At 38.8% G+C, this 27,790-nt stretch overlaps 1 protein-coding gene and 1 pseudogene across 1 annotated transcript; both read left to right on the forward strand.

Moving 5' to 3' along the window:
* Positions 1-4,444: 4,444 nt before the first annotated feature.
* Positions 4,445-27,790, forward strand: part of LOC127639501 (FRAS1-related extracellular matrix protein 1-like) — a 44,277-nt pseudogene continuing 20,931 nt past the window's right edge.
* LOC127639923 (interferon-induced protein 44-like) lies at positions 21,354-26,004 on the forward strand. The gene is made up of 8 exons (XM_052122261.1): positions 21,354-21,412; positions 21,920-22,443; positions 22,575-22,629; positions 22,715-22,910; positions 23,023-23,175; positions 23,276-23,444; positions 25,275-25,375; positions 25,450-26,004. The coding sequence occupies exons 2-8, from the start codon at positions 21,936-21,938 to the stop codon at positions 25,633-25,635; spliced, it is 1,368 nt and encodes a 455-aa protein (XP_051978221.1). The 5' UTR covers positions 21,354-21,412; positions 21,920-21,935; the 3' UTR covers positions 25,636-26,004.

Here is a 27,790-nt window from a genome sequence, read left to right on the forward strand (position 1 = left end):
TCTCTCTATCCACTCAGCTAACATGCTTCATTTCTCCTAGGGAATGTTGCCCTTTCATGAGCCTTGAACATTAGTGACCAGTCTGGGGCACTTTGCATCAAAGCCAGGTACATTTGCATAATCATGGGATTACTCCCTTTTGACTGCCATTGAGGGTCTACATCTCACATGATTCCTCTTGAAGAGCCCCCCCCAATTACAATTCTCATACAGCTCTCCTAACACACATACACCCAACAAGCATTAGAATCACAACCATTAGAATCCTTACCTGGTACCCCAGGGAAAGCTGTAGGTAACCCCTCTATAAATGTACTCTTCATTATCCCCAGTCCCTCCATCCTCGCATGATGAAATCACATATGACTCATCAGTGCTCATTACATTTGACAGGTCCTCTCTGATGGAGCTTGTCAATTATCCACTGGTGGCCACAAGAGTAGCTCACAGTCTGGTCCTGTTTTGGGGCATCTCGTAGGATCCCATAACAGCAAATGGGATATTACCAAATTAAGAGCCCCAGTACTGACAACCCTTGCCATTATATTACAATTCTGCTTCAATTGTGACCAGGCCAGTACAAAAATTACTGTTGCTGTACCATGGTGATACCAGGGTATTTTAATATTTACCATGGTACTGAAATACAGTTTTCATAGACAATGCTATTTACATGGTACACCAAGGTTATTTAAAGTATTTAAAGTATACCATGTTATTACCATTGTACATATCCAAAAAACTATGGTATTACCATTGAACATGTAAAAAAAAAAAATGTAATTGTGATCTGGCCTTTGCTATATATATATAGTAGTACTTTTTAAAAAAGGTCCTAATAAATTCTTCTGTTTTTTTATTTCTTACATCTGATACAGTTATTAATATTCTATAATAGAGCTCATTATACATATTATGGCATAAAAAAATAATTAATGTTGCTTTAATTTTTGGGGTAAAATGTGATGAATTCTAAAATAAATTCTCAATAAATATTTAACTTAAACAGCTAAGACACAGTTTAATATAAACAAATATTCCCCCCAAAAGATACAGTTGTGGCCAGAAATACTGGCACCCTTGGTAAGTATGAGCAAAGAAGGCTGTGAAAAAAAATCTTTTGATCTTTCATTAAAAATAAAAATCACAAAAATTGTACCTTTAATTGAAGTTAAACAATTGAAATGGGAAATATCTCATTATTAAATAAATATGTTTCGCCAAATCACATTGGCCATAATTATTGGCACCCTTTTATTCAATACTTTTTACAAGCTCTCTTTGCCAAGTTAACAGCTCTGAGTCTTCTCTTATAATGCATAATGAGGTTGGAAAACACATGGAAAGGGATCTGAGATCATTCCTCCATACAGAATCTCTACAGATCCTTCAAATTCAGAGGTCCATGTTGACTGTCCTCTTCAGTTCACCCCAGAAATTGTCTATGGGATTCAGGTCAGGGAACTGGCATGGCCATGGCAGGATCTTGAATTTGTGGTCAGTAAACCATTTTTGTGTTGATTTTGATGTTGGATATGAGCAGAGGCTTTTTTGACATTTTCAATGGCTCGGCTATTTTCTTATAGCCACTTCCCATTTTGTGAAGCTCAACAACATTTTGCCGTACATCAGAACTATATTCTTTAGGGCTAACCCACTGTGATTGATGTTTATGGGAATTCGACCTGTGTGTTACCTCTTATTTATACCCCTGTGAAACAGGAAGTCATGGCTGAACAATTTCATGATCCCAGGTGCACTAACATTTTTTAAATATGAATGGGAATATACTTCAGATATATTTTAATCATAAGAATGTCTAGGGGTGCCAATAATTGTGGTCAATGTGTTTTGCGTTCTGTTTGTGCCAATGAGAAAAATATTCCCCTCTTTCAATTGTTTTACTTCAATTAAAGGTTAGATTTTTTTGCATTTTTTGCATGAAAGATCAAAAGGATAAACAATGCAGATGTTTTTCACGGCCTTCTTTGCTCATATTTACCAAGGGTGCAAATATATTTGAACACCACTGCAAATAATGCCCCAAGGGGCAAATGTTACCCCACATTGTAAAAGTGAATTCCTGATCCTGGTAATGAATGTCCACTATATTTATATGCCATGATATTTACAGGATACTGTACTGTACTTTAAATAATACCATTATATTACCATGTAATTGCAAGAAACCATGGTATTACCAATGTAACATGCCCAGAAACATTGTAACAAAGATGGACACTTTTGTTAGTGGAGAAATGCAGTTTAAACTAAAGCATTTGTGTTCTTAGAGTTGTTAAAATATACTGTAATTGAAGAGAGAGGAGAGCCTAATTTCAGTTTACCCTGAATAAAATCATTGCACTGGAACTAGCATGCAAATAAATATCCAGCCATTTCCACCATATGTCACAGACACATTTGAAATAACAGGGTAAACGTTATAACCTTTGGTTAAAATTTAAACTTGAAGTTCTTCTCACTATTGATTGCGTTTAGTTCCAATGATAAATAAGATGAACTGATAGGAAGTGAGGAAAAACACAAAAAGCATTTTCTGTTCACAACTGGCAAAGTTGGTGCAATGAATCGGCTGCCATTGTGCTTCAGGGTCAGAAATCATGCCAGCATCACCAATCCAACAACTGTTGATTAGCTCAACAAACAAGAAATATCACCTTATCTGATCCTGTGACAGCTCAACATCATCCAAGTCTCTAGTGATATATAAAGTAATACCTGTTAATTAAAGGAGTTCTTCCTTCAATGTGCTGATGAAATTGATAGTTTCTGATGTTCCAGCAAACTTTCAACTTCTCTAAAACTGTTGGCTCTTGTTTTCAGAACTAGGCAACCCCTTAATGCCAAACTCTCCTGAAACACAATGGCCATAACACACTAATATGCTATTATGGGTCATTGGCTGTGTATTGAGTAGTTGTATTCCTGTCTAAACATGTACTTTGAGCATTCAGCCACATTTGCTTTTTTCTGTCTCCACCAGGAACGGCAGAATTTTTTAGATGCTGTGCTGTGTTCTGTTCTATCTCTTTTTTAACGCATGAAAACATTTGGGTTGAGTAGCCCTTAAAAAAGGCGGCTGCTTCGCTGTCTCGCTGTCCAGCCAAACAGTCTTGTGCTGTGCATACTAATTAAAGGTTGTTTTTTTTCTGTGTCTCAGTAGACTTGCCCAAATCAACAGTCGAGAAGCTAGATTAACTTGGTTTCAGACAAAAAGTCAAGACTCAAGTGTGACAGATGCCCAAGGCCAAGGTGGGCACTCGGCCAGTGCCGCTAATGCGAAAGGGTAGCAGTCAGAACATATCAAGAGTGACTGGACACTTCAAATGGGATTAAAACTAAAGCGCCCAGAAGTTGCTGGCAACCTCTCAACTTCATGACAGTGTCAAACATATTTGAAAAGATGAGAATGTTAAATAAAAGGTGCAATTTTTATGGTGCATTATAAAGACTACAGAAAGTTCTACTGACATGTTAAGGTACACATTTTGGCAAAGTACAAAAAGATTGTTTTGAATGGGTTTATATACGGTAATAAAATACTTGTTGAAAGGTTTTTTCTATGTTCTAGGGCAATACTAACAACTGCCAGGATCCAGTTGGTCATGGCATACCAATTCATGGCACCAATATTACATAGAGATTTAGGCAACACCCCATTGAAAACTTACACAAAACTCATTGCATCATTTAATGAAACCATCAATAAATATAGCAACAAGCGGCAATTATCAGAGTCCAAGCACATATGGCCAAAATCTTCAAATAATACCAGGGATGTCAAACTCAATTTCAGCCCGGGCCACATGAGTGTTATTTGTTACCCATGCAAAAAACAGTTATATTGCATATTTTGTGCATTTAAATTCACATTTGACAGTAAGCATTTATTTTGAATTTGGGATGCAGATGTAAATTATGATATTAACAGTAACATCTGTGAAAAATTAACACCCAATTCATTTTGGGCTAAATTGCAATACTTTGATGCGACTTATTTGGGTCTCCTTTACAGATTTCCTTCATCAGGCTCCTTCTTTTTGAAATACAGGCATCTCAAGCAAACAAAACCAAAAGAAAACTGAATGCTTGATCTAAAATACTGGTTAGTGACTGTGGTTTCTACATAATAAATGATGGCATTTTTGTAATGAAAAACAGTAGTCTAAACAATAGTGTTACTATAGTAAAATGGTAAATGGTCTGCAATTATATAGCGCCTTTTTAAGCCTTAACGGTATTTAAAGCGCTTTACATTTAAAAGCCTTCTAATTTATGTCTGAATGTGACACAGTGTTTTTTCTGTCAGTGGCGTTTAGAATGTTGGGGCTGTTTAATCTGACTTTAAAGTGGTTTAATCACCTAGACGTTTTGAGTTTTGCAACAGAGAATTTTGTGCCACATTCAATAATTGATCAAGGTAATGGCTAGTGTTGTTGATAATGATCAGTCGATGAGTAAACGCACTTGCTCTGATGGTAGAGACTTCATGAAAATCCCCAAGTGGTGAGCCAGGTGTGGGAGAGACGAAGGCAAGCTGCCGTAACGCACGTAGGTACGCATATAAAAAATAAAGAACATCTGTAAAATTTCTCTTAACTCAGGACTTGTCTGTGGAAGTTCTGAGGAAACGTCGGGAGTTTGACACTGTGAGAAAGATTCTCAGACGATTGTCTGATTGCAAGATGTTCTAACCTGCAAACTACGCTGTCTTCACAAGATGGAGATGCACGTTTTATCTACCCCGTTGGCCGTAAAGGAGTTCCTGGACACTTTGGAAAATAATAATTAATACTTATGCTTATACTTTAAATCAGCAGTTATTGATGAGTAGATGTTTGAGTGACCTAAATTTATATTTCATTACATTTGGAGGACTTTTGATTTGTACCTGACCGGGACTGTATATGTTATTGTTCTCACTTCTAATCTGACATTTCTCATAAATAATGGCTGCACTCGCTCTTTCTTTTGAATATATACATTATATCCATTTATTTTGTCTATTCACACAGTACAAGCTTTTTGTGGTTACGTGCAGTAACAAAGTATGTCACAAATGCTGATGACTGAGCTTAACTTGTATTCAAGGGCAAGGCCTGGAAATTACTTGTGTGTGCCTCAATAAAAATGTATATGCCAAGTTTTCGCCAACATTTTTATTTCTTTTAACAAAATGTTCCTTAACATCAGAGAAGTGGCACATTCAAACTGTTCTTTCAAACTTTCGATAATTAGAATGTATGCATTTTTTTAAACTATTTTATAAATATATATTTTAAGTCAAAATATAATCTCTAAAATCCCACCCATGCCTACACATCTGCTTGTACTGAACCTGGGATATTATATATAGGGAAGAGGCATTATTCTTTATGCCTTCATTGAGTTTGTCTAAGAACATGAGAGACTGTCTTGTCATCTGCTGTGACATCCTTGAAATCTGACTCAAATATGTGGATTGCATCCACAGGCTTCATAGATGGCAGCTCTTTTGTGGCTATTCTGTGACAAAGACTAGCTGCTACTGCTGCATCAAAGAATGATGTGAAGCAGCCAACAATACTCCATCCTATGCTTTTCAGAACAGTTTAAGGTTCCTCATCTCTACCAAATATGACTTGTCTGGTAGCTAGCACTCCAGGGCAGTTGTAGCAGATTAACAGACCTACTTCATAGCTAAGACGAGGTTGTATCTTGTCTGTGATTGCTTTTAAATGACTCCAGTTCTTTGCTGTTTCATATGTGGGTATGTGAAAATGATTTACAGGAATACACTCCTTTGTGTATAAAGGGGGAAGATTGATACGCACTGAGGAATTGGACCCTCTCACACGACTACCAGATACTCTTTTGCTCTTTATGATCATATTGTCTCCCATCATAGTGGTAAGTTTCAGTTTTACTGGGTAAAAATTCACTTGCAGTCCACTGCTCATTTAGTCATTAATGAAAGTAGAGTCACTCTGAGTGTCTAACAGAGCATAGACAAGCTGTTCTTTGGATGGATTTTTAACAGACGACATCCATACTGTTAAAATCATGGAGGTAGTGACTGAATGACCTTTGCTCGTGACATTAAGTGACATGGCATAAATAGTTTCCCTTTGGAGTGCATGCATGTTGCATACAGATGACACTGGTCTTTGTTTCCACTCTTACCATAGTTATCATCATCAAGACAAGAAGGGTGTCATTCACAACAGGTGTGGCAGTTTATTGTCTTTGACATATGTCTCCCGTAACATTTCCATGAAATCTGGGTTGATGCTTATCATTCTGGCAAAACATGCATGGGACTTTCCATTGGCTGTCATTTCTCTGTCACTTTTCACTGTGGTCTAAGTTTTGAACACAATGGCTTTGTTTCTTTTTGTTTCCTTTGAGCTTTATTTTCCCATGGGATGACTCATGAATGAAGAGCATGTAACGAAATGATTGGATTGCATACAATTTCTGCTTCTATTGACATGAACTTTGCCAAGTCCTGAAAGCTGGGAAATGTTTTGCCTTACATAAGTGATGCTGTAACTTGGCGGTTCCACCTGGAAGCTACCCAGTCTGGAAGTTTAATGTTCAGCTTTTGAATGGTTCAGTCCTTCTGAATCTTTGGACTGTATCGTAGGCCACTTAGACAGCTTCTCCCTGTATGTTCTTTGGATGACAAAAGGCAGTATCTTTGGTTAAGCTTGTTCCAAGCATCTTTGTCATTTTGATAAAAGGTGCCTTCAAGACATTTGTGTGCTGGGTCACAAACATATTTCTTCAGATAATAAAGTTTATCAGCTTCTGAAATTCCCTTTCTATCAATAAGTGACCTAAACGCGATTAATTTTACCAAAAATAACACGTTAAAAAGATTATCGCAATTAATCGCATGCCCACTGACCATAATAAGGAAGATTCCTGAGAAATGCAAGCTTGTAGTATCACCTGTTTACTCCAGAGGGCAGTAAGTGAAATTTCAGCTGTATGAGCAACACGCAGTTTATACAGTGAAGAAAACACTTCAGTAGTCAGAACAACAAACATGCGTTATGTTCTTGCGTTCAAAACACTCGGAGCGCAAATGCGAACTAAGGGATCTCAAGATGTGTTTAAAGATTGAGTATTAATCTATATTTAACTTGACACAGTGACCTAAACATTTTATGTTTATGTTAACACACCTGAGACGTCTGACGTAGGTGTAAATTGACGGGCCCTTAAACAAGCCCTCATAAAAAATCTCCAACTGATACTCCAACTTATTTTTTCCTTTTGCTTTCTTTCCTCTTGCATTATTTTGTATTCAGCCTCCTTCACAGATAATTATGTGGCTACATCTGCTCATTAGGTTGCTATACAAGAGTACGCTATACAAGAGAACTGACTGATTATGAAGCAGTGGACCCCTTTATGGAGCGAGCATATATGTGCTCCAACAGTTCACATAGACAACTTTTTCCACATCCTGCATTAAACTCACCATCTACTGTTGTCAATCTTTCCAACACAATTTTGATGATGTCATTAGTCACAGCAACACAGACATCAATCTGCATCGTAATTCAGCAACTGGTCCAACATGCTCCCTTATCTCTCCATAGACTTTCAGAATACAATCCCTTTTATTCCCAAGAGAGTCTGCAATTGCGGTCAACTCCTTTTCTGATATGTCTGATTTTAAGTCCTTCCCCTGCCTGTATTTTCCATTGCTCATACAGAGAGATTAATCCTCTTTCTGGCAAGCATTTTTTCTGTGGGGACATGTGGACGTTTTGAACGTCGAGGGAGTTCTGCACTGTGCTGTACATGACACTGTATTTCAGATAAAGTTTTGTCTTTACGTTTACATATCTCTGCTATATTCTTTTCCTTTGTATTGTGTGTTTCCATTTGACAAAGGCCTTCAAATCATTTATTTTCAGTCTCCTTATCATAGTAAGCTTAGTTTTACACCTCACCAGCTCCTCAGACTTTCACGGTAATTCCAACTTGCTGCTGTCCGTGTACTGTTATTCCATGTAAACCTTGAGTAGGCGCTGCTTTTTCTTGCAGTAGTGGCGCAGCCATTGTGAATATCCAACGTGACCGCCCTGCTCAAGGAGGATATGTGAACCCGGCATAAGAGGTGCTGTCATCAATTAAGAAATACGTGGTTCAGACTAAGGTCAACAAGTTTTATTTTCATTAGAGCATGTGTGATACCATTTTAGCCCCCTGGAGTCTTTTGATACATGCATTAGAATGTGAGCTGTTCAACATTCACTCTTCAGTCTCTAAAGCAATAAAGAAAACAGTAGGTTAAGAACCACAAGTAGTTAAGGATATTGGAGAAATCTGTCTGTAAAAGTTAATCACACTTGTTAGATCAATCTGGTATCAGCATGCTTTCTTGTGTCTGGGTTACCAAGCCTCAGAATGATTTAGCTGTTCAAGAGAATTTCTGAAATAGAATTTGAACATTTTCAGTGGCATGATTTGAGTTACTGATGTACAGTAGATCTAAATAAATTTAGATGGAGGACCTAAGCAACAAAATAAATAAAAAATGAGAATGACCCAATGGTAAAAAATATATATTGGCACTTTTACAGAAAAAAGTAGTCTTGGGGCTCTAGTTTCGTACCCGTGCAGAACTATGTTCTTTGACGATTCTAAAACCAACTCTCGTGAGAGTTTAAATTTAAGAGCAATTTTTGAGTCTGGACACTCTATGTGAGCATATGTGCAAAAACAGGGGCAGTCTTCACAAATATATATGGCTGGTCCATTTAAATGAAATGGTGCAAGGCCTAATTCACTTTGTGAAAAATAAGTCAAAAACCTGGCAATTTTCACAGACTTCAAGCTTATGGCGAATCGCACAGTACTTGCGCATAAAAAGTTCCATTAATTTATTTACTCTTGAATTTAATTCCATATTGATTATTTTATTATTATTTAAAAAAATGTTTTAACTTGATCCATTTCTGTATTTTATATATTATATATATATACAAAAAAAGTATCAAAATAAAACAATATACCGAATTAAAATAAAAAATGAATGAATGATTGATCAAATTGGATGCATATCTTTCTGTATCTTATTTCTTGGGAATCACATCTTTAAAACTTAAAAGAAAAAACTGTGCGAGCAGCACAGAAACAGATTTTTTTCTGAGCTCCATGCAGAGGCAGCAGGGGGTAAAAATGAGTGATCTGCCCACATTTATCAGTCCTGGGCTGACCGGAGCTGCTCAGTAGGTTAGATGCATGCCTTTGTCTTACGGGTCAGCCTAGGGCAAGAGGAAGGTGTGTGTAGGCAGACTAAAGGGGTGTTTGAGAATGATGTAAGTGCGGATGTCTACAGGCTCCAGTTTTTCAAAACATCTTTGTTATAAGGTTACTTCTGTTCCCCTCCCAACAAAACTCAACTTCAGTTTCCTTTCATGAAGGCAGCAGGACCATTATACATCAAAGCTCCTGCTAACAGGTTTGCTTTTGTACATTCGAAAAATTGAAAACTTACCCAGAGCTGCTGCTAATTTAATTCATTCAAAGTAACTGCTCACTCATTAACCAGTCTCTTGTTTCCCACTTTTCATGCCTCTTTCTTTCTTACTCTATAGAGCTCTTTTAGAGAGTGTTTAAGACTGAGGTTTGCCATCTTCAGGGAATATCAACATCTGGGTTTGAAAGAACAGAAAATATAAACCTTTGGAACTGCTCTGCACATATCCTGTGTAAAAGGTAAATGGTCTGCACTTATATAGTGCCTTTTAAACCTTAATGGTATTCAAAGCACATTACACTTTGACTCATTCACCCATTCACTCACACGTTCATACACCAATGGCGGCAGAGCTGCCATGCAAGGTGCTAGCCTGCAATTGGCAGCAACTTGGGGTTCAGAGTCTTGCCCAAGGACACTTCCGCATGTGGAGTCGTGTGGGCCGGGATTCAAACCACCAAACCTGTGATTAGTGGCCGACCTGCTCTACCTTACTATTGGTGTGTAAGTCTCATAACGTTGTTAGACTGCTTATAAAGTGCAACCCTGTTCTTGAATTCATTTTCCTTCCATGTGGTAACATCTATCATGTGGGCATAATTAAAAAACATACAGTATGTCAGGGTGGACTGCATGGGTTTGCTAATCAGGTGTAAAATGCTTTGGCGACACTTTGCCAGGGGCCCTCTCGACCAAAGATGTCTTTAGAACCACAGCAGCTGTGCTTCCACTCCAGCAGACAGCGAGACAGCCTTTTCTTTGCATAGACCCTGAATGAAGCAGATTGTAAAGACTTATGGCTTTGCATGCCTACGCACAGAGGCCAGATGTACAACACAAGGTCATTTCTCAACCGTCAACCCATTAGTTTTCCAAGCTTTATGGACTGGTGACAATCATGTGTCTGCTTGAAAGTGCATTTTTATATGCTATCTAGCATATAAAAATGCACTTACATACAGACACATGGTTGTCATATTAGTATATATATTAGTATATGTACAAAGTCTTATAAATTATTCCAATGTAATTTTTTTTTGGGTGAACCAGCTTGTTGATAATTGGTTTCAGATTTAGGAAAACTGTACGAAATTCAGTCTGTGGATTGTAGTAGCAGAAAGGACAAATTTGTATTTGGAGTAAATGCAAAGTTTTGCTGCATGCATTCTCCCATAGAAGCTGTGGTAGGTTGTTTTGAGATTTCTGACTTGGAGGATTTCCAGGCCCATGGCCCTGTGCCTTGTGTCATTTCCTGACAGAAGACCACCTGATCAGCATCAGCCTCCAGCCTACTCAAACAACTGCCAAACCATTCCTTTAATTGCTGTTTATGTTTTTGATGTTTATGTGTGGATCTGTGATCCCTCTGGCTGAGAACAGAATTATTTCATAACTTTGGCTTCCATTCCACTCCACCCAATCCAAGAGCGCCTGTTATTTCAGCATGATTGAGCAGAGAAGTAAGTTTTGGTCCAGAACGGACTGGTCTCTCTTGAGAATTTAGACAGGGATTGGGAATTATTCACATAGGTCTCTAACTCAGGGACTCCCGACCCTTGGGAAAGTCCTCACTGAGTAAGTCCAATTCCTTCGGCCAAATGGACAGCTGCCTCAGTTTCCGCCCAGTGTCCTCTTGCATTGAGTGTTTATATGGTGCCTCCTTTTTTTGGGCCTGATGCCCACAGCCACCTTTGGGCCCAATTACTTAGTTGTTTCTCCATTGGACTTGTGGCCGTTTCCCCCCGATAAAGTTGCTAATTAGGTTTGCTGTGCAACCAGTCATCATTCAATCTGTCTGGTGACCTTGCCCTTCTGTCTCTCTGGCAAGCAGGCAGAGCCCAGCTTCACGGTGGGCGGCAGCCATTGCCTGGGAAGGACGCCATTTTTCTTTTTTCTTTTTCCACAATAGGGAGAAGCCAGAGCCAGTTTGTGTGCCTATGGGCGAAAGCAAAACTTATTTTTCACATTTTCATCCAGGCAAATTGCTAATAATGTAAATGTAGGATAGATAAATGTGAAAATAATGAATTACAATGGCATCACCTGACCTGGGATGAATGACATTCCTTGATCTGGAAAGTCATTGATCAAACATTCAAACAGACCAAATCCGTATTCTGTTGGGAAATCTAGAACTGCTTAATACAGGTTTGTGTAATGAAGCTCTGAATATGATCTATAACTGATCTAAAACTATTTTTGACTCCAACCTATTTTTTTTTTCATAATTTCAAGGCCCTTTTGGCCCTCTTAGGGAACATTCAAGCCAGAAACTTTAAGCATGTATACATACACAGATGTGAGAGCTTGGTCAACGTGCTGACTGACTGAACTTACAGTACTGTGCAAAAGTCTTAGGCACATAAGATTTTGCACAAAAACATTTGTCTTAAAATGGTTATTCAGGGCCGTAACTACAATATACTTTGAGGGGGACTCAGTAGTCTAACACTGGTCGTCAATGTCACATGAGATCAAATATTAATCAAATCGATGAAGGTGGGACTCAAGTTTAAGATGCTATTGGGAACCTCGTGGATTATTCCAGTGCCACACATCAGCTAGCAGTTCAGGTTAGAGTGTTTGTGTCATGTGAGATGTAAGTATCTAACTAAACATGCAATATTTGACCACTGTTTTATGATTGAAATGTTGTACCGACCAACATTAATTTCCAAGGGTGCAAACCATTCACCATTTGGCGAAATTCACCGTTTTAATTTAAAATATTTTATGTAGAGTGTGATTTGTATGTCATTCACACTGTGAATGTGAAAACATTAACGGAGCAGTTTTCAGCATGTCAGGCTTAAGACAAAGTGACATGAATTCTATTGTGATTTTAGGTTGTATGGACTAATTTTATGGTATTTTTATAATGATTTATTTCCCTCTTTGGACCTTGACAACAGTGGTCAATATGAACTGTTTTTGTATGGAAAAGAGCATATAGAATATATGGTGTTAAGATTCTTCTGGGTGGAAAAAACAATGAGGGACAACTTGAAGGCAGTAAATAATTTTGTGCAAGCCCACTCATCAATGAGCGTGGTTTCATCAATCAAACTGAGAGGAATAGAATAGATTCTGGAATATTCAGGCTGCTCTGAATGTCTTTCCACTCTGGGATGTCTCTCAGTAGGGCCCACTCAAGTTTTTCTTTGTTCTCCAATGAGCAGCTCAAATTTTGGAGGTAATCCACCAATGCTGAATAAAAGTTTCTCACAGCACAAAATAAATAATCCACTCTCATGTCACCAGCTTCAACTAGGGTATCCAACTGCTTTTAATGCCAGAGGGTATGAATGATTCCTCCAGCCTGGCCTTCAAGATTCTTCTCAGGTCATGAATGTGCAAAGCCACTCCTATGGATGATATGTGGTCTTGCTCTACTATGTCCGGTGCACGGTTAAAAGTGGATGTTTGCTTGTGTGCGAAGACAATCCATAGTTTAGTGCAAGGATTGCTGAAAATGTCCCTTAGAAACTTTGGGCAGTTTTCTTGAGAAAGAAAGTATGCAAGCAGACCATTGAAAATGTGTAGTAGAGAGGAAAAGTGTGTTGCCATGCTTCAGTAATTTCTGATAGTCCAGCTGCACCAAATCGCTGTCTTTGAGCTCCTTCACATGCACTGTGTATATATGGTATTTGTAAACCTTCACAGCAAAACTCTAAATATATCGGAAGACAATCCACTGCTGTTTGCAATGTGTTATGGATGATGTTTGCATTACAGCAAATCCCCCAAATTTCCTTTCCTAGCTTTGACCACAGCTTTCTCCAGGTTTTACCTTTACCAGCTCTCTTAACACCACCAAAGTTTGTGTTGGTGTTGTCGGCACAGAGGGCAATTCGTTTTTGATCAAGGACATGTTTTTCAATTACACTGGAAATGTAGTCATTTTGCAAATCTGACGTTTCACCTGGCAGAGACAAAAACTCAATTATCTTGACTTTTATACTATCTAGTGGATTAAAGTAACACACAAGCACAGAGAACAATTTTATGTCTTTGTGATTGGATGCATCCACAGTCAATGTGACAAACGAGCACTTGTCCAAATCACTTTGAACGTCTTACTCTGACAAAGGAGGGAGTATGTTGCATATAACAGCTTCAGATTTGGTGCGGGCAGAAGAAAATTTCTGATCATACAATTTCACAGTGCAGTCAGAATAGAATAGAATAGAATATTGACTTGCAAATAGAATAGAATAGAAGTGAGCCATGCAACAGATGGCATGAACATCAAGTCAGTCTGGGATTACGTGAAGAAACAGAAGCAATTGAGACTAAATTTGAGCCTAAAAAGTTAGAAGAACAGTGACATATTCTAACAAGCTTGTAACAACCTCTCTGCCAACAACCAAGAAAAACTGTGTCCAGGTGTACCTAGGAGAAATGGTGCTGCTTTGAAGGAAAAGGTGGTCACAACAAATATTGATTTAGCTTTGTTTACTGGACTTTGTATGATGTTAATTGATAAATAAAAGCTATTAATGGTGTTGATATTGAAGATATCCTCACTATGCAATATTTTTCACAAGTGCCTAAAACTTTTGCACAGTACTGTACATAAAGTGTGTTCATGCGTTACTGTGGCGGTAACAATCCTCAGTACTCAAGGGGGTGATAGATACCTTCGTAGGTCTGTGCCATTAAACTAGATTTGTTATTATTTTGGCAAGCTGCTTTAAATGTATTGACTTATCCTTACTTGTTCTGCAATATTCTCTTGACTTGACAGAGGAAACGCACTGTAGAAGCAGACAGTTCACACTACTGTTTACTATAGTTTTTCAGAGCGTGTGCACAATCATGAGGCCAATTGTGGTCTGATTAACATGCATACATGCTGGACGAAGCCAAGCTACGTCTGATTGTCTGACTTATATGGGACTAATGCATTTACACTCACCTAAAGGATTATTAGGAACACCATACTAATACTGTGTTTGACCCCCTTTCGCCTTCAGAACTGCCTTAATTCTACGTGGCATTGATTCAACAAGGTGCTGAAAGCATTCTTTAGAAATGTTGACCCATATTGATAGGATAGCATCTTGCAGTTGATGGAGATTTGTGGGATGCACATCCAGGGCACGAAGCTCCCATTCCACCACATCCCAAAGATGCTCTATTGGGTTGAGATCTGGTGACTGTGGGGGCCATTTTAGTACATTGAACTCATTGTCATGTTCAAGAAACCAATTTGAAATGATTCGAGCTTTGTGACATGGTGCATTATCCTGCTGGAAGTAGCCTTCAGAGGATGGGTACATGGTGCCCATAAAGGGATGGACATGGTCAGAAACAATGCTCAGGTAGGCCGTGGCATTTAAACGATGCCCAATTGGCACTAAGGGGCCTAAAGTGTGCCAAGAAAACATCCCCCACACCATTACACCACCACCACCAGCCTGCACAGTGGTAACAAGGCATGATGGATCCATGTTCTCATTCTGTTTACACCAAATTCTGACTCTACCATCTGAATGTCTCAACAGAAATCGAGACTCATCAGACCAGGCAACATTTTTCCAGTCTTCAACTGTCCAATTTTGGTGAGCTCTTGCAAATTGTAGCCTCTTTTTCCTATTTGTAGTGGAGACAAGTGGTACCCGGTGGGGTCTTCTGCTGTTGTAGCCCATCCGCCTCAAGGTTGTGCGTGTTGTGGCTTCACAAATGCTTTGCTGCATACCTCGGTTGTAACGAGTGGTTATTTCAGGCAAAGTTGCTCTTCTATCAGCTTGAATCAGTCGGCCCATTCTCCTCTGACCTCTAGCATCAACAAGGCATTTTCAGCCCACAGGACTGCCGCATACTGGATGTTTTTCCCTTTTCACACCATTCTTTGTAAACCCTAGAAATGGTTGTGTGTGAAAATCCCAGTAACTGAGCAGATTGTGAAATACTCAGACCGGCCCGTCTGGCACCAACAACCATGCCACACTCAAAATTGCTTAAATCACCTTTCTTTCCTATTCTGACATTCAGTTTGGAGTTCAGGAGATTGTCTTGACCAGGACCACACCCCTAAATGCATTGAAGCAACTGCCATGTGATTGGTTGATTAGATAATTGCATTAATGAGAAATTGAACAGGTGTTTCTAATAATCCTTTAGGTGAGTGTACATGAAATCAAACTTTTAAAGTGCATGGAAACATACTGACTGAAGGTAATATCAATCCAGTGTGCAAAGTCTAACCTGAAGAAATACTGTATTTATTGCTACACACGCTTTATGTAATCCATTTTAGAAACATAATAATAAATAATTTGATCTTTTTCTCAAACCTTCATTCATAGATGAAGGTTTGAGAACCTGAGGGTGGAGGAAGGTGGCGCTAGTTTCTTGGAGGAGCACCTGTTGGTGCAAGATGTGGATATCTCAGAAGAGCAGCTCAAGGTACACCTAAAGACCCCCAACATGGAAGACTGAAGCTGCAGGGAAAAGCACTGCAAGAGGGAGACAGCTTCAGTCTGCAGGACCTCAAAGCTCTGAGGGTCAGGTAAGTAAGGGAAAGCTATAGCTGAAAGCCATAGTCATGGTGGTGTAGTGATTTAAGATCTGGGCTGGTTACCAAATTTGTAATTAGTACTTAATCATGTTCTTTGAAGATTTGCTGGGGGTCACTATTGAGAATTACAATGCCATCTTCTCCAATCATAGAAACATTCTTGATGATTCTGAGACCCTGAAGGATACCATTGTTCTTACAATTACAGATGGAATAAACTTTGCCCAAGGAACACTTTCAGTTGAGGTAACTTTCATTAGTGATTTTTTTTTTAAACATTTGACACATTGCATTACAGCTCTTATTAAAATTAATATTTCCCTATTTAAAATGCATTAATACAGCTTTCTATTAGCATGTTTTTAGATCCTATCTGTGAACGATGAGCCTCCACAGTTAGTCTCAGATTTGGGGGCTGAACTGTCCTGCAAAGAGGGAGGTCAGGTCCAGATTACTGTGGAGTGTATGTCTGCTACAGATGCTGACAACGAGTATACTCAGCTAACATGCATGCTTGCCAGAACACCAGCACGTGGGGTACTACAGCAAAATTGGGTCACTGGACAAGTTCTCCCAGCTACAGTAGATTTGCTCAATGGACTCATTTTCTACCTGCGCATTGGTTATTATTGAGACAGAAGTCTAGCTGTGTAATATAATGGCAGTGACACCAACATTGTATTGTCACTTTAGGTAATATGCCTTATAAAAGTACAACATGTAACAGTAATTTTTATAATTAAAACATAATTGTAATTTACCACAAATTATGTGGTAAAGCGTTACCAACTCCGTACATAATAGTTAATTGTACAAAAGAAAATAAAAATGTATTTAAGTCAAACAATTACATTTATTAATAAGGCATTTATACAATATGCAAAAAAAGTATTAGGGCTGTTGATTTAACGGGTTAATTCAGTACGATTAATTTGACTAAACGCAATTAATCGCAATGCCCGCACCGATATGGAAGATTCCTGAGAAATGCAAGCTTGTAATACCACCTATTTACTCCAGAGGGCAGTAAGTGAAACTTCAGCTGTGTGAGCAATGTGCAGTTTATACATTGAAGAAAAACACCCTTGAGCAGCAGAACTGCTTTTTCCCTCTATGCACAACCCTCTAAAATGTGAATAAATCACTCACATATGACCAAATTTCATGCTATGGGACTAAAAATGTGATTAGCCACTGGCTGAAAATGTTTCAGATTTCACTCACCAGTGATGGAGTTAATTTCCTTTCTGTTCTTTAAAGTCAGTTGATGGTTAAAAACAATAATAATAATTCAAAAAAATTATAATAATAATCACCCATTGCACAGATGTGCAAAAAACTATGTGTGTCCTCTCTCGTTAATTTGCACACATTGACTGATGCTGGTAGTCTTAAAGAGACAGTACTGTTTTAGCACATGTACTGCATATCAATGTAAATACTTGAAAATAATACAAATGGTTCAGAATTATTTGTGTGATGTTTTGAACATTAAAATTTTGCTTTTACCCAGACTCTGTATTTTGGGTGATGGGGCGGTCATGAATTTGGGGGATAATCACATAAAAAATTGGGTTCTGACCAGTCTTACGATCGGCAGGCAAGTAATTTTAAGGGGTTGGAAGTCAAGTGGAGCACCATCTTTTTCGGAGTGGTGTGTGGAAATGGGGAGGGTAGCTGCATTTGAGGAAGTGGTAAGTAGAAGGCTGGGGTTTAGGGACTTATTTGTTAAAAAATGGGGCAAATATATAGTTTTTTGGGGGGACTCTCAGGGAGGGGATTTTGAGTGTGTAGTTTAGTTTAATCGTGTAGGTTTATTTTTATTAAATTTTTTGGGGGATTGTGTGTGTGTGTGTGTGTGTGTGTGTGTGTGTGTGTGTATTATGTGGGACCACAGGGGTGTTCGTTGGGGGTCAGGGAGGGATTGTATTAGTGGGGTTTAAATGTTGTAAAATGTTGATTCTTTGTATAAGTGTTGAGTTTTTCTCTGTCATGTGCATATAAATAAAAAAAATTCAGTTGCAATTTCAAGAAATGTATTGATGGAATACACTGAATTTTTTTGAATTGTACCTAGAAGGGTTTCCTAGAAGGTCCCAAAATGTATTTCACATGTAAGCAAAATGGACATTGTAACCGAAATATACACATAAAAATCTAATTTGTGAACTTGTGAATCGAATCAGAAAATCTGTATCAATACCCAGCCCTATGCACAGTTGTTGATATCAACAATAAAATATATGGATATTTTTCCTGTTTAAGCCTATATCTTTTTCTATCCTAACTATGCACGATTATATTGTAAAATAAACGTTATCATGTGCATTTAGCATAGTTCTTTCCCTGCTCTCCAGGAACCAATCAGAACAGACCTGCATTACATTTTGGGTCACAACCAAACATTATGATTATGGAATGTTCTGACTACAACTACTGTGGTCCAATAAACTTTCCCATTAGGTGTTGAGATTGGACCTGATCCTGTCTCAGACACAGTCACATAGTGTCAGATGGAGAGGCCGGAACAATGGATGCTGTACCCCCACCTGTCCCCCTGCATGGCATGCTTCTGTTCTATGACCTCAACTTTACCCTGGTGCCTGTCAAAAACCAGGCCCCAAACATAACACTGGGTAAAACCTTGTATAACTGGGCCTGTAATTCTCTGCCAAACAAATCTGTTTGTAATCTCTAATCGTGAATAAAATCCAGTGCGTTTCAAACACTGGCTATGCTTTGTGTTGAGGGACTGAATGGATTAAACAAGATGCTCTTGTTTAATCCAAATTTGCTCAGGCGCTGAAGCCAAAATGGGGATTTAATGCTAAATCTCAGGCCTAGAATGAAACTTAACAGTTATCAATGGAGAACAGTGACCAGAGCAAGACAATGAGTGAAAGACAGCAGCTAGATGCCAGTGAGGCAGCCACAGAAAATATGCCTGTCGTTGGTGCATGCAGGGCAGCAGACATACACACAGCTGGTTGGGATTATATAGAGAGAGGAGAGTGTGCAGAGAAAATATCCACATTCCCATGAGGACAGCAGGGATACAGAAGACAATAGACAGTCCCACATTTGGAAAAGACGATGCGTAACTTGTCACTGCCAAGATATTTCTCTCATTCAATCTCAGTTATAATCTTCTAATTCGGTTAATTCCAATCACAAAAAAAGGAGGATTCTCTTATATTGCCACCTTGTACCAGGTCTTGGCCGGTTTGCAAGAAAATGTAATCATTTAATTAATTTGCATTGAATAAAGCCAGGCTGGTGTAAGAGCTTTAAGCAACGGAAAACGAGGGAAATCCAGCTCTCCCATTTCTCTTGCTCCGGAATGAGTTATCACTTTTACTCCAGACTGCCGGTCATTAATCCAACCCCCCCGTTTCAGAGCTCAATCCAAGCACAACCTCATCAGTGCCCATTCTCTATTCATTATTTATCAGTGCTGTAAATGTAAGCAGATGCCAGTAAGCATTGGAGTGATGGCTTTATCAACACCCAGGTGGCAGCGGGCTGGGCGAGAGCCGAGAGTGAGAGGAAGAGACAGTGTTAGTGGGGTGGCATAGCAGGCGAGAGGAAAGAGGGAAGAAAGAAGTGCCTGTAAATGAGAGGGAGAAAAATATTGGGACGTATTTTGAGAAGAAAAAATAATTAATAAGCAGACTCCTGTGAAGACACTTTCACCTCTAACTGATATATTATAATCTGGTGGTGGAGCAATTTCAGTGTCATTCTATAAATAGAGGAGTCTACTAATTATCAGAGGCGGCGGCAGCCGATTTTGCCGGGGCTTCAGCCCCGAATGTTTTGAGTGTAGCCCCGAATGTATTTTGAATAGTTGACTGACAAATATGAAACCGGACAAAAGCCTATGTAAACCCCCGAAATCATAAGTTGCCTTATTTCATTGTGCTTTGGCTTTGCACATACTGCATACAGCCTGTAAAAATAGACATAGGCATAATCTAGCCTATAGAATAAGTTCCTTTGCTGTCGGTAGCCTATGGGCGACTCCGTTTCTTCCTCTCTGTTGAATATGCAGCAGGTAGAGGAGGAGCTTGCACAGTCCTTGACATCAACTAACGTTACTTAGTGGCGAGTTAACGCAATTAGCAGGAAAGACAGCAAAAATTAAGCAAACGAGGCTTTGGGGATTTTTCCGAAAGAAGTCAGTGGGTAAGAATTCACATTTGTTTTTGTCCTTAAAGTCTTATGATCATCATCTAGCTGGCTTTCACAGTACCCACAGTAGGCTAAACCTCAAGAGTTGTAACCTCTAACCTCCATGTTTAGATTGATGCATCTTGGAAGCTCCGAGTTAACGCAGTCGCCTCTCATGCCGGAGGTTGCGGTTTGAGCCCCGTACGGAGCGCACTTTTCCTGTTTATCAGGTGTTGTTTTCGCTAAGGATAACCAATAAGCATTAACATAAAATGTATGTGTGACTTCTTTTGTGATATTAGTTTGTAGGAAATATACACTTTGTTTTGATTAAATGGTTTTGTAGAGTGTAGCAAAGATGAGCAACAGACTGAGGAGCAGCAGCTGTGCCAGAATCAGGCATGGAAACTGGTAACATTTAATCAGTCACTTTACTTTAGAGAAAGTTAAAAGTGAAACATTGTTTATACCAATGATCCTAATGAAAGGATTTTGACAGATGAATTATTCTCATAGAGATGATGAGAATTATATACAGTTCGATGCCATAGTGTGTCAATGAACTTAGACTAAAATCATTCATGTATTGCTTTAACTTAGGATCTTATACATCATTTTGACTATTTATGTCAAAAAATATAAATTATTTATATTCAATATTATTTTTACCTCACTTTACTCACTATAATATAACTCTTTTGTGATGACTTTATGTTAATGTACATGAAAATTCAAGAATCATGATAGATCTAAGGGCAGTCCCACTGATCTGCTCTTCCCAATACATTTTCTTCAATGGTATTGGTCCACAATTTGACATATGTAGCACTTGATGAATTAGTTGTTTGAAGCTGATTTGCAATAAGTTATGTGCTGTATCTGTTCTTTTGCATCACAGATGATTCAGGGAGGAGAGAGGATGTTGAGGATAGTAGAAGATTTAGGAACTGTAGAAACAGGCCCAGCCAGAGCAAAACTCAAAGAATACCCTCTCACCAGCTTTGGACTACAGGGAAGTGGTTGCTAGTGTGAAAATAAAATTGTCTGGGCTAAGCCCCGGATGTCCTTCAATGCTGGAAACGCCTCTGTTTCTGGCCACTCCTAGAGAAACATCTCTGGTATTCTAGAGATAAGTCTGTGGTATCAGTCAGACTGTTATATTCCTGTTAGAAGACTACACGTTTTAGTGTTTTCTACATAGAGAAATTGTACTTCGAAAGGTATGATCCACTGTCGATATAAATATTATATGTTGATTATATATTTAATTTAATTTTAATTTAATATTGTGTTATTGTATTTTTGTATGAGTAAGCACATCGTGAGCGATGTATGAGTCAAATTCCTCGTATGTGTACACATACCTAGCAATAAAGCTGATTCTGAACATACATACACACAGTTATTCTGTGTTCTCAGTTTCAAATGTGGAGTTGCTTCTCAAAAAGTAGCTTTTTAATCTTTTAACAAATGTATCTGTTGTTTTGAATAATCGTGATGAAGCAGAAGCCCGTGCTTTAAATGGTCTTGCACTGGTTTCAGTTTCGATTCTGGTTAAACATGACGGATCTGTACTAATAACTGCAGTCTGCCAAAACTGTGTACAGTACACATGTTCAAAATGCACATACAATAACGGTATACATGTACAAACATAAATTAAATGAGCTCAAATTTATTTTTGCATTTTGTTGTATTTATCAATTTTTATTGTCCTTTTTCTAAAGGCTTGGAGAGCTCAACATGGCTTCTCTCACTTCTAATTTAACCAAGGAGCAAATAAAGCAGCTCTGTGCCCTGCTGGGGAAAGTGAAACTTACTCTTCTCTACAAAGCTACTGTCCATGGATATAATGCTTCTGCCTTCCACAAGTATTGTGACCGTCAGGGTCCCACCTTGCTTGTAGCCTACAACTATTCAAGCTACATCTTTGGGGGATACACTAGTGTAGATTATGCTCAAACTGGTGGTTATATTACAGATGATAATGCATTCCTGTTCAGCATTCAAGGTGGAGCCCCCGTCACCTTCAAAGTTAACCGTGGACATAATGCACGTCTTGATGACTCTGGAGTGCCCAACTTTGGTCAACAATTGTACTTTTGTTATAACAACCAACCTTATGTGCATGATCAGAGAGGCAATTTATTTGGTACCTCACCCAAGTTTAATGCATTTGGGTACGCTTCAACATCATTATATGGGAACGACACTGAGCTGAGTGAATGTGAAGTGTACAAAGTGGAGCAGAGTAAGTCAGTCATCAGTTATTTTTGCATGCATGTACAGTAAATTAAATTACATTATTTGATATTTGTCTTTTTAGATAAACATAGTTAGTACATATTGACCATAATATACTAACGGTAAGTTTTCTGACAGTCCCTCAGGTCAGAGCTGAGGAGAAGCCATGGAGGAATATTCTGTGGACAGCTCAGTATGTTTCCACTCAGTTTTGTTATTTTTCAAGTGCTGATTTCATTCAGTAATATGCAATAATAAAGGTATGATATCTTTTGTAGACAACGAGGAAAGCTTATGGAATTGATCAAGGATCATAAACCCCTGATGACCTCTGTGAGGCAGGTTCGGATCCTCATGATTGGTCCTGTAGGTGCTGGAAAGTCCAGTTTCTTCAACTCCATTAACTCCATCTTCATGGGTCGCATGACTGGCAAAGCCATGTCAGGATCTTCAAGCACAAGTCTGACCACACAGGTGAAGAACCAACAGCATTAGTCTCCATTGATTTAAAAAAAAAAGTGTTTATCATTTTGACTTTGTTCATTGTCTACAATGTCAACAGCTGTTTCTGAATTTTTGTCAATAGTTTCGCACATATAAAGTGAAAGATGGTCGTGAGGGAAAGCCATTGTCATTTGTGTTATGTGACACCATGGGATTAGAGGAGCAAACAGGAGCAGGACTGGATATTGAAGACATTAGCAGCATTCTTCAAGGTCACATACAAGACCGTTATAAAGTAAGTTGAGCATAGAGATGGTACAGTTATCTTTGAAGTCAATTTCATGAAGTGAAGATAAGGTTAATGGTATGTTTCACTCTAAATCCACTTTATTTAGTTCAACCCTGTGACACCATTTCAATCTACGCAAAAAGCCTCCATATCTGCATCTCTACAAAAACAGATCCACTGTGTGGTGTACGTGATAGACGGGACCAAAATCTCCCTCATGTCCAGCAAGCTGGAGGAAAAACTTGCTGCAATACGCAGAAAAGTGAACTCAATGGGTAAGTGAAACAACAATATTTTATCAATATAATATTTATATTATATCAGAGATAAATAGTAATCTAGTGCAGGGACAGATTATGACTCGCAAAGGCCCTGGGGCCAATTATCTTCAAGAGACCCCCACCCCAACCCAAAAGGGGGGTGTTTGTTGTTCGTGGTCAAAAGTTGTTGAGTGGGTTTTCAAGCAGGGATCACCAAACTAGATCACGCAGCCTTAAAGCCCAGGGCACCCCCGGGCAGTCAAGGGAACCCTGGGCACTGGCACCATTGGCCCGGTCGGTAATTTGGCCCTGATCTAGTGACTAAAATATAGTATATACTACAGCCGTGGCCAAAAGTATTGGAAGTGACATACATTTTGTGTTTTGCAAATTTGGCTGCTTCAGTATTTGTAGATAATTTTTAACATGTTTCTATGTATACTGGAAAACAATGATAAGCGTTTCATACGTTTAAAGGCTTTTATTGGCAAAAACATTCAATATATGCAAAGAGTCAATATTTACAGTGTTCTTTATGTACCTTGTTCTTCATAACCTCTACAATTCGCTCTGGCATGCTGGATTTCAGCTTCTGGGCCAAATCCAGACTGATGACGATCCATTCTTGCCTTATTAGTGCTCGGAGTTGATCACAATTTGTGAGCTTCTGCTTGTCCACTCGCCTTTTGAGGACTGACCACAGGTTTAAGATCCGGGGAAAATATCTCCTGCTCAAATATCTCCTGGGTCGTTGGGAGAAGTTGCTCTTTCAGGATGTTTTGATACCATTCTTTATTCATGGCAGTGTTTTTGGGCAGAATTGTGAGAGAGCCCACTCCCTTGGATGAAAAGAAATCCCACACATGGGGTCTCAGGATGCTTCACTGTTGGCACGACACAGGACTCATGGTAGCGTTCACCTTTTCTTCTCCAGACTATCAATTTTCTAGATGTCCCAAACAGTCGGAAGGGGGCTTCATCAGAGAAAATAACTGTGCACCAGTCTTCTGCTGTCCAATCTTTGTACTTCCTGCAGAATTTCAGTCTGCCCTTGATGTTTTACTTGGAGAGAAGTGGCTTCTTTGCTGCCCTACTTGACACCCGGCCATTGTCCAAAAGTCTTCGCCTCACTCTGCGTGCAGATGCACTCTAACCAAACTGCTGTCAAAATTGAGCAAGCTCTCCACTGGTGGTGACATGAGGAGATAGTCCTGGTGCTTGCTGGACACTCTGGGACGTCCCGAAGCCGCCTTCACTGCAGTTGAACCTCTCTCCTTGAAGTTCTTGATGATCCGGTAAATGGTTCTTTCAGGTGCAATATTCTTTGCAGCAATTTCCTTGCATGTGAGGCCATTTTGATGCAAAGCGATGATGGCTGCACGGCTTTCTTTAGAGGTGCTAACAAGAACACAATGATTGGAAGCACTTCTTCCCTCCTTTTATAGCAATCAGTCAGCTCATATAATCCAATCAGAATGATAGAGAGTTTTCACCTGACTAGTACTCGTTCACACTTTCCCAGGTGCTGCTGACATGGTTCGTGAAATGAACAGTGAAGTTTGCATTTTTGTGATAAAGTACATTTTTGTTGGCCAATGAAGCTTTTTGCAATGATTTAAAATGCATCTGATCACTCTGCACAATAATCTAGAAACATTGTGAATCAACACCACAACATCTGAAGCAGAAAACTTTGCGAAACACAAAATTTATGTCACTGCTAATACTTTTGGCTACGGCTGTACAGATAGTATGTTGCATTTCTCTACATATCTTAAACATTGTTGAATAAATCATGATGCTTTCCAAATGTTCATAGTGACAGCATATGTAAACAATTTCTAGGTGTTCCCCAGTTTGTCTTGATGACAAAAGTAGATGAGGCATGTTCCCTTGTGGAGAAAGACCTACAAAACATTTATGTCAGTTCCTACATCAAGACAAAGGTGAGACATGATTACATGGACACTAGTTCTCAAAGTGCCACAGATGGACTGATGTATTTGTGTTGCCTCTGCAGGTGCAGGAGGTGAGCTCTCGGTTGGGTGTTCCTGTCTCTTGTGTGTTACCAGTGAAGAATTACAGCCAGGAGTTGGAGCTGAACCTCAACTGTGATGTTCTGCTTCTCACTGCTCTACAGCAGATGCTCAACTTTGCTGATGACTATTTGGATGATGTCAGTTCCATGGAAGGAAACCCCTTATAAAGTGCTTTTTCTTTTTTATGGGTCATAGGTTAAAACTGGGGATATAGTTGAGTAAGTTTTCTTCTAGATCTGCATAATATGTTATCTTAAATCAGAATATTATTGTTTTATTTTGGCTATATCATAGTTTGTACAATATCCATGCAAAAATAAGCATGATTTAAGAGCTAATGAGAAAGTCCATTTAGGAGAAAAGTTTTTGTATCAGAACTGCAACAAAAATCATCAGTCATAATGTTAATAATTATGTACAATGCAATGATTGCTATTGAATGTTATTGCACTTTACTGCACTGCACCATTACTATAGTGTCCTGAGTGCTACATATCTGCATGCACATTAATAAACATAACGAAACTTCAAAGAGACCCTCAGGGAATTGTCTTAAGGTCATTCAACAAGTTTAATTTCAATAAGCAAAACCATTGCCAAGATATAGTACAAGTCTGAAGATCATCATATGCACTCCTCCAAAAGTTGTCAATATCATAAAAAATGGCAATATTTATCGTTGACTCTTTATGACCCAAATTATATAAACATAACAGGGGCATAACGTTTAGCTAAATCATTTAAAAGTTATTAGCATACAGATACAGTTTGGTGATGCTTTTGATCAGTGAGCCAGTTTACATGCACAGCAATATGCTGTGTACAACACTTGCATACATTGGATAAATGGTAAGAATGATGGTAAAGATGTTTACATGTGACACAGAAGTGGGGTGATGGGCAAAAATCTACCTGCGTTGATTGGGTTATTCTTAAGCCGCTAATGACCGTACATACAGATAGAGGTACACAGAGGTGGCGACAGCCGATTTGCGATTTTGCTGGGGCTTCAGCCCGAATGTTTTGAGTGTAGCCCCGAATGTATTTTGAATAGTTGACTGACAAATATGAAACCGGACAAAAGCCTATGTAAACCCCCGAAATCATAAGTTGCCTTATTTCATTGTGCTTAAATAGACATAGGCATAATCTAGCCTATAGAATAAGTTCCTTTGCTGTCGGTAGCCTATGGGCGACTCCGTTTCTTCCTCTCTGTTGAATATGCAGCAGGTAGGGGAGGAGCTTGCACAGTCGTTGACATCAACTTACGTTACTTAGTGGCGAGTTAACGCAATTAGCAGGAAAGACAGCAAAAATTAAGCAAACGAGGCTTTGGGGATTTTTCCGAAAGAAGTCAGTGGGTAAGAATTCACATTTGTTTTTGTCCTTAAAGTCTTATGATCATCATCTAGCTGGCTTTCACCCACAGTAGGCTAAACCTCAAGAGTTGTAGCCTCTAACCTCCTAGTTTAGATTGATGCATCTTGGTAGCTCCGAGTTAACGCAGTCGCCTCTCATGCCGGAGGTCGCGGTTCAAGCCCCGTTCGGAGTGCACTTTTCTTGTTTATCAGGTGTTGTTTTCGCTAAGGATAACCAATAAGCATTAACATAAAATGTATGTGTGACTTGTTTTGTGATATTAATTTGTAGGAAATATACACTTTGATTTGATTAAATGGTTTTGTAGAGTGTAGCAAAGATGAGCAACAGACTGAGGAGCAGCAGCTGTGCCAGAATCAGGCATGGAAACTGGTAACATTTAATCAGTCACTTTACTTTAGAGAAAGTTAAAAGTGAAACATTGTTTATCTCAATGATCCTAATGAAAGGATTTTGACAGATGAATTATTCTCATAGAGATGATGAGAATTATATACAGTTCGATGCCATAGTGTGTCAATGAACTTAGACTAAAATCATTCATGTATTGCTTTATCATTTTGACTATTTATGTCAAAAAATATAAATTATTTATATTCAATATTATTTTTACCTCACTTTACTCACTATAATATAACTCTTTTGTGATGACTTTATGTTAATGTACATGAAAATTCAAGAATCATGATAGATCTAAGGGCAATCCCACTGATCTGCTATTCCCAATACATTTTCTTCAATGGTATTGGTCCACAATTTGACATATTTAGCACTTGATGAATTAGTTGTTTGAAGCTGATTTGCAATAAGTTATGTGCTGTATCTGTTCTTTTGCATCACAGATGATTCAGGGAGGAGAGAGGATGTTGAGGATAGTACTAGAGTGGAAGATTTAGGAACTGTAGAAACAGGCCCAGCCAGAGCAAAACTCAAAGAATACCC

The sequence above is a fragment of the Xyrauchen texanus genome, chromosome 48 (assembly GCF_025860055.1).
Source record: "Xyrauchen texanus isolate HMW12.3.18 chromosome 48, RBS_HiC_50CHRs, whole genome shotgun sequence".
Lineage (NCBI taxonomy): Eukaryota > Metazoa > Chordata > Actinopteri > Cypriniformes > Catostomidae > Xyrauchen > Xyrauchen texanus.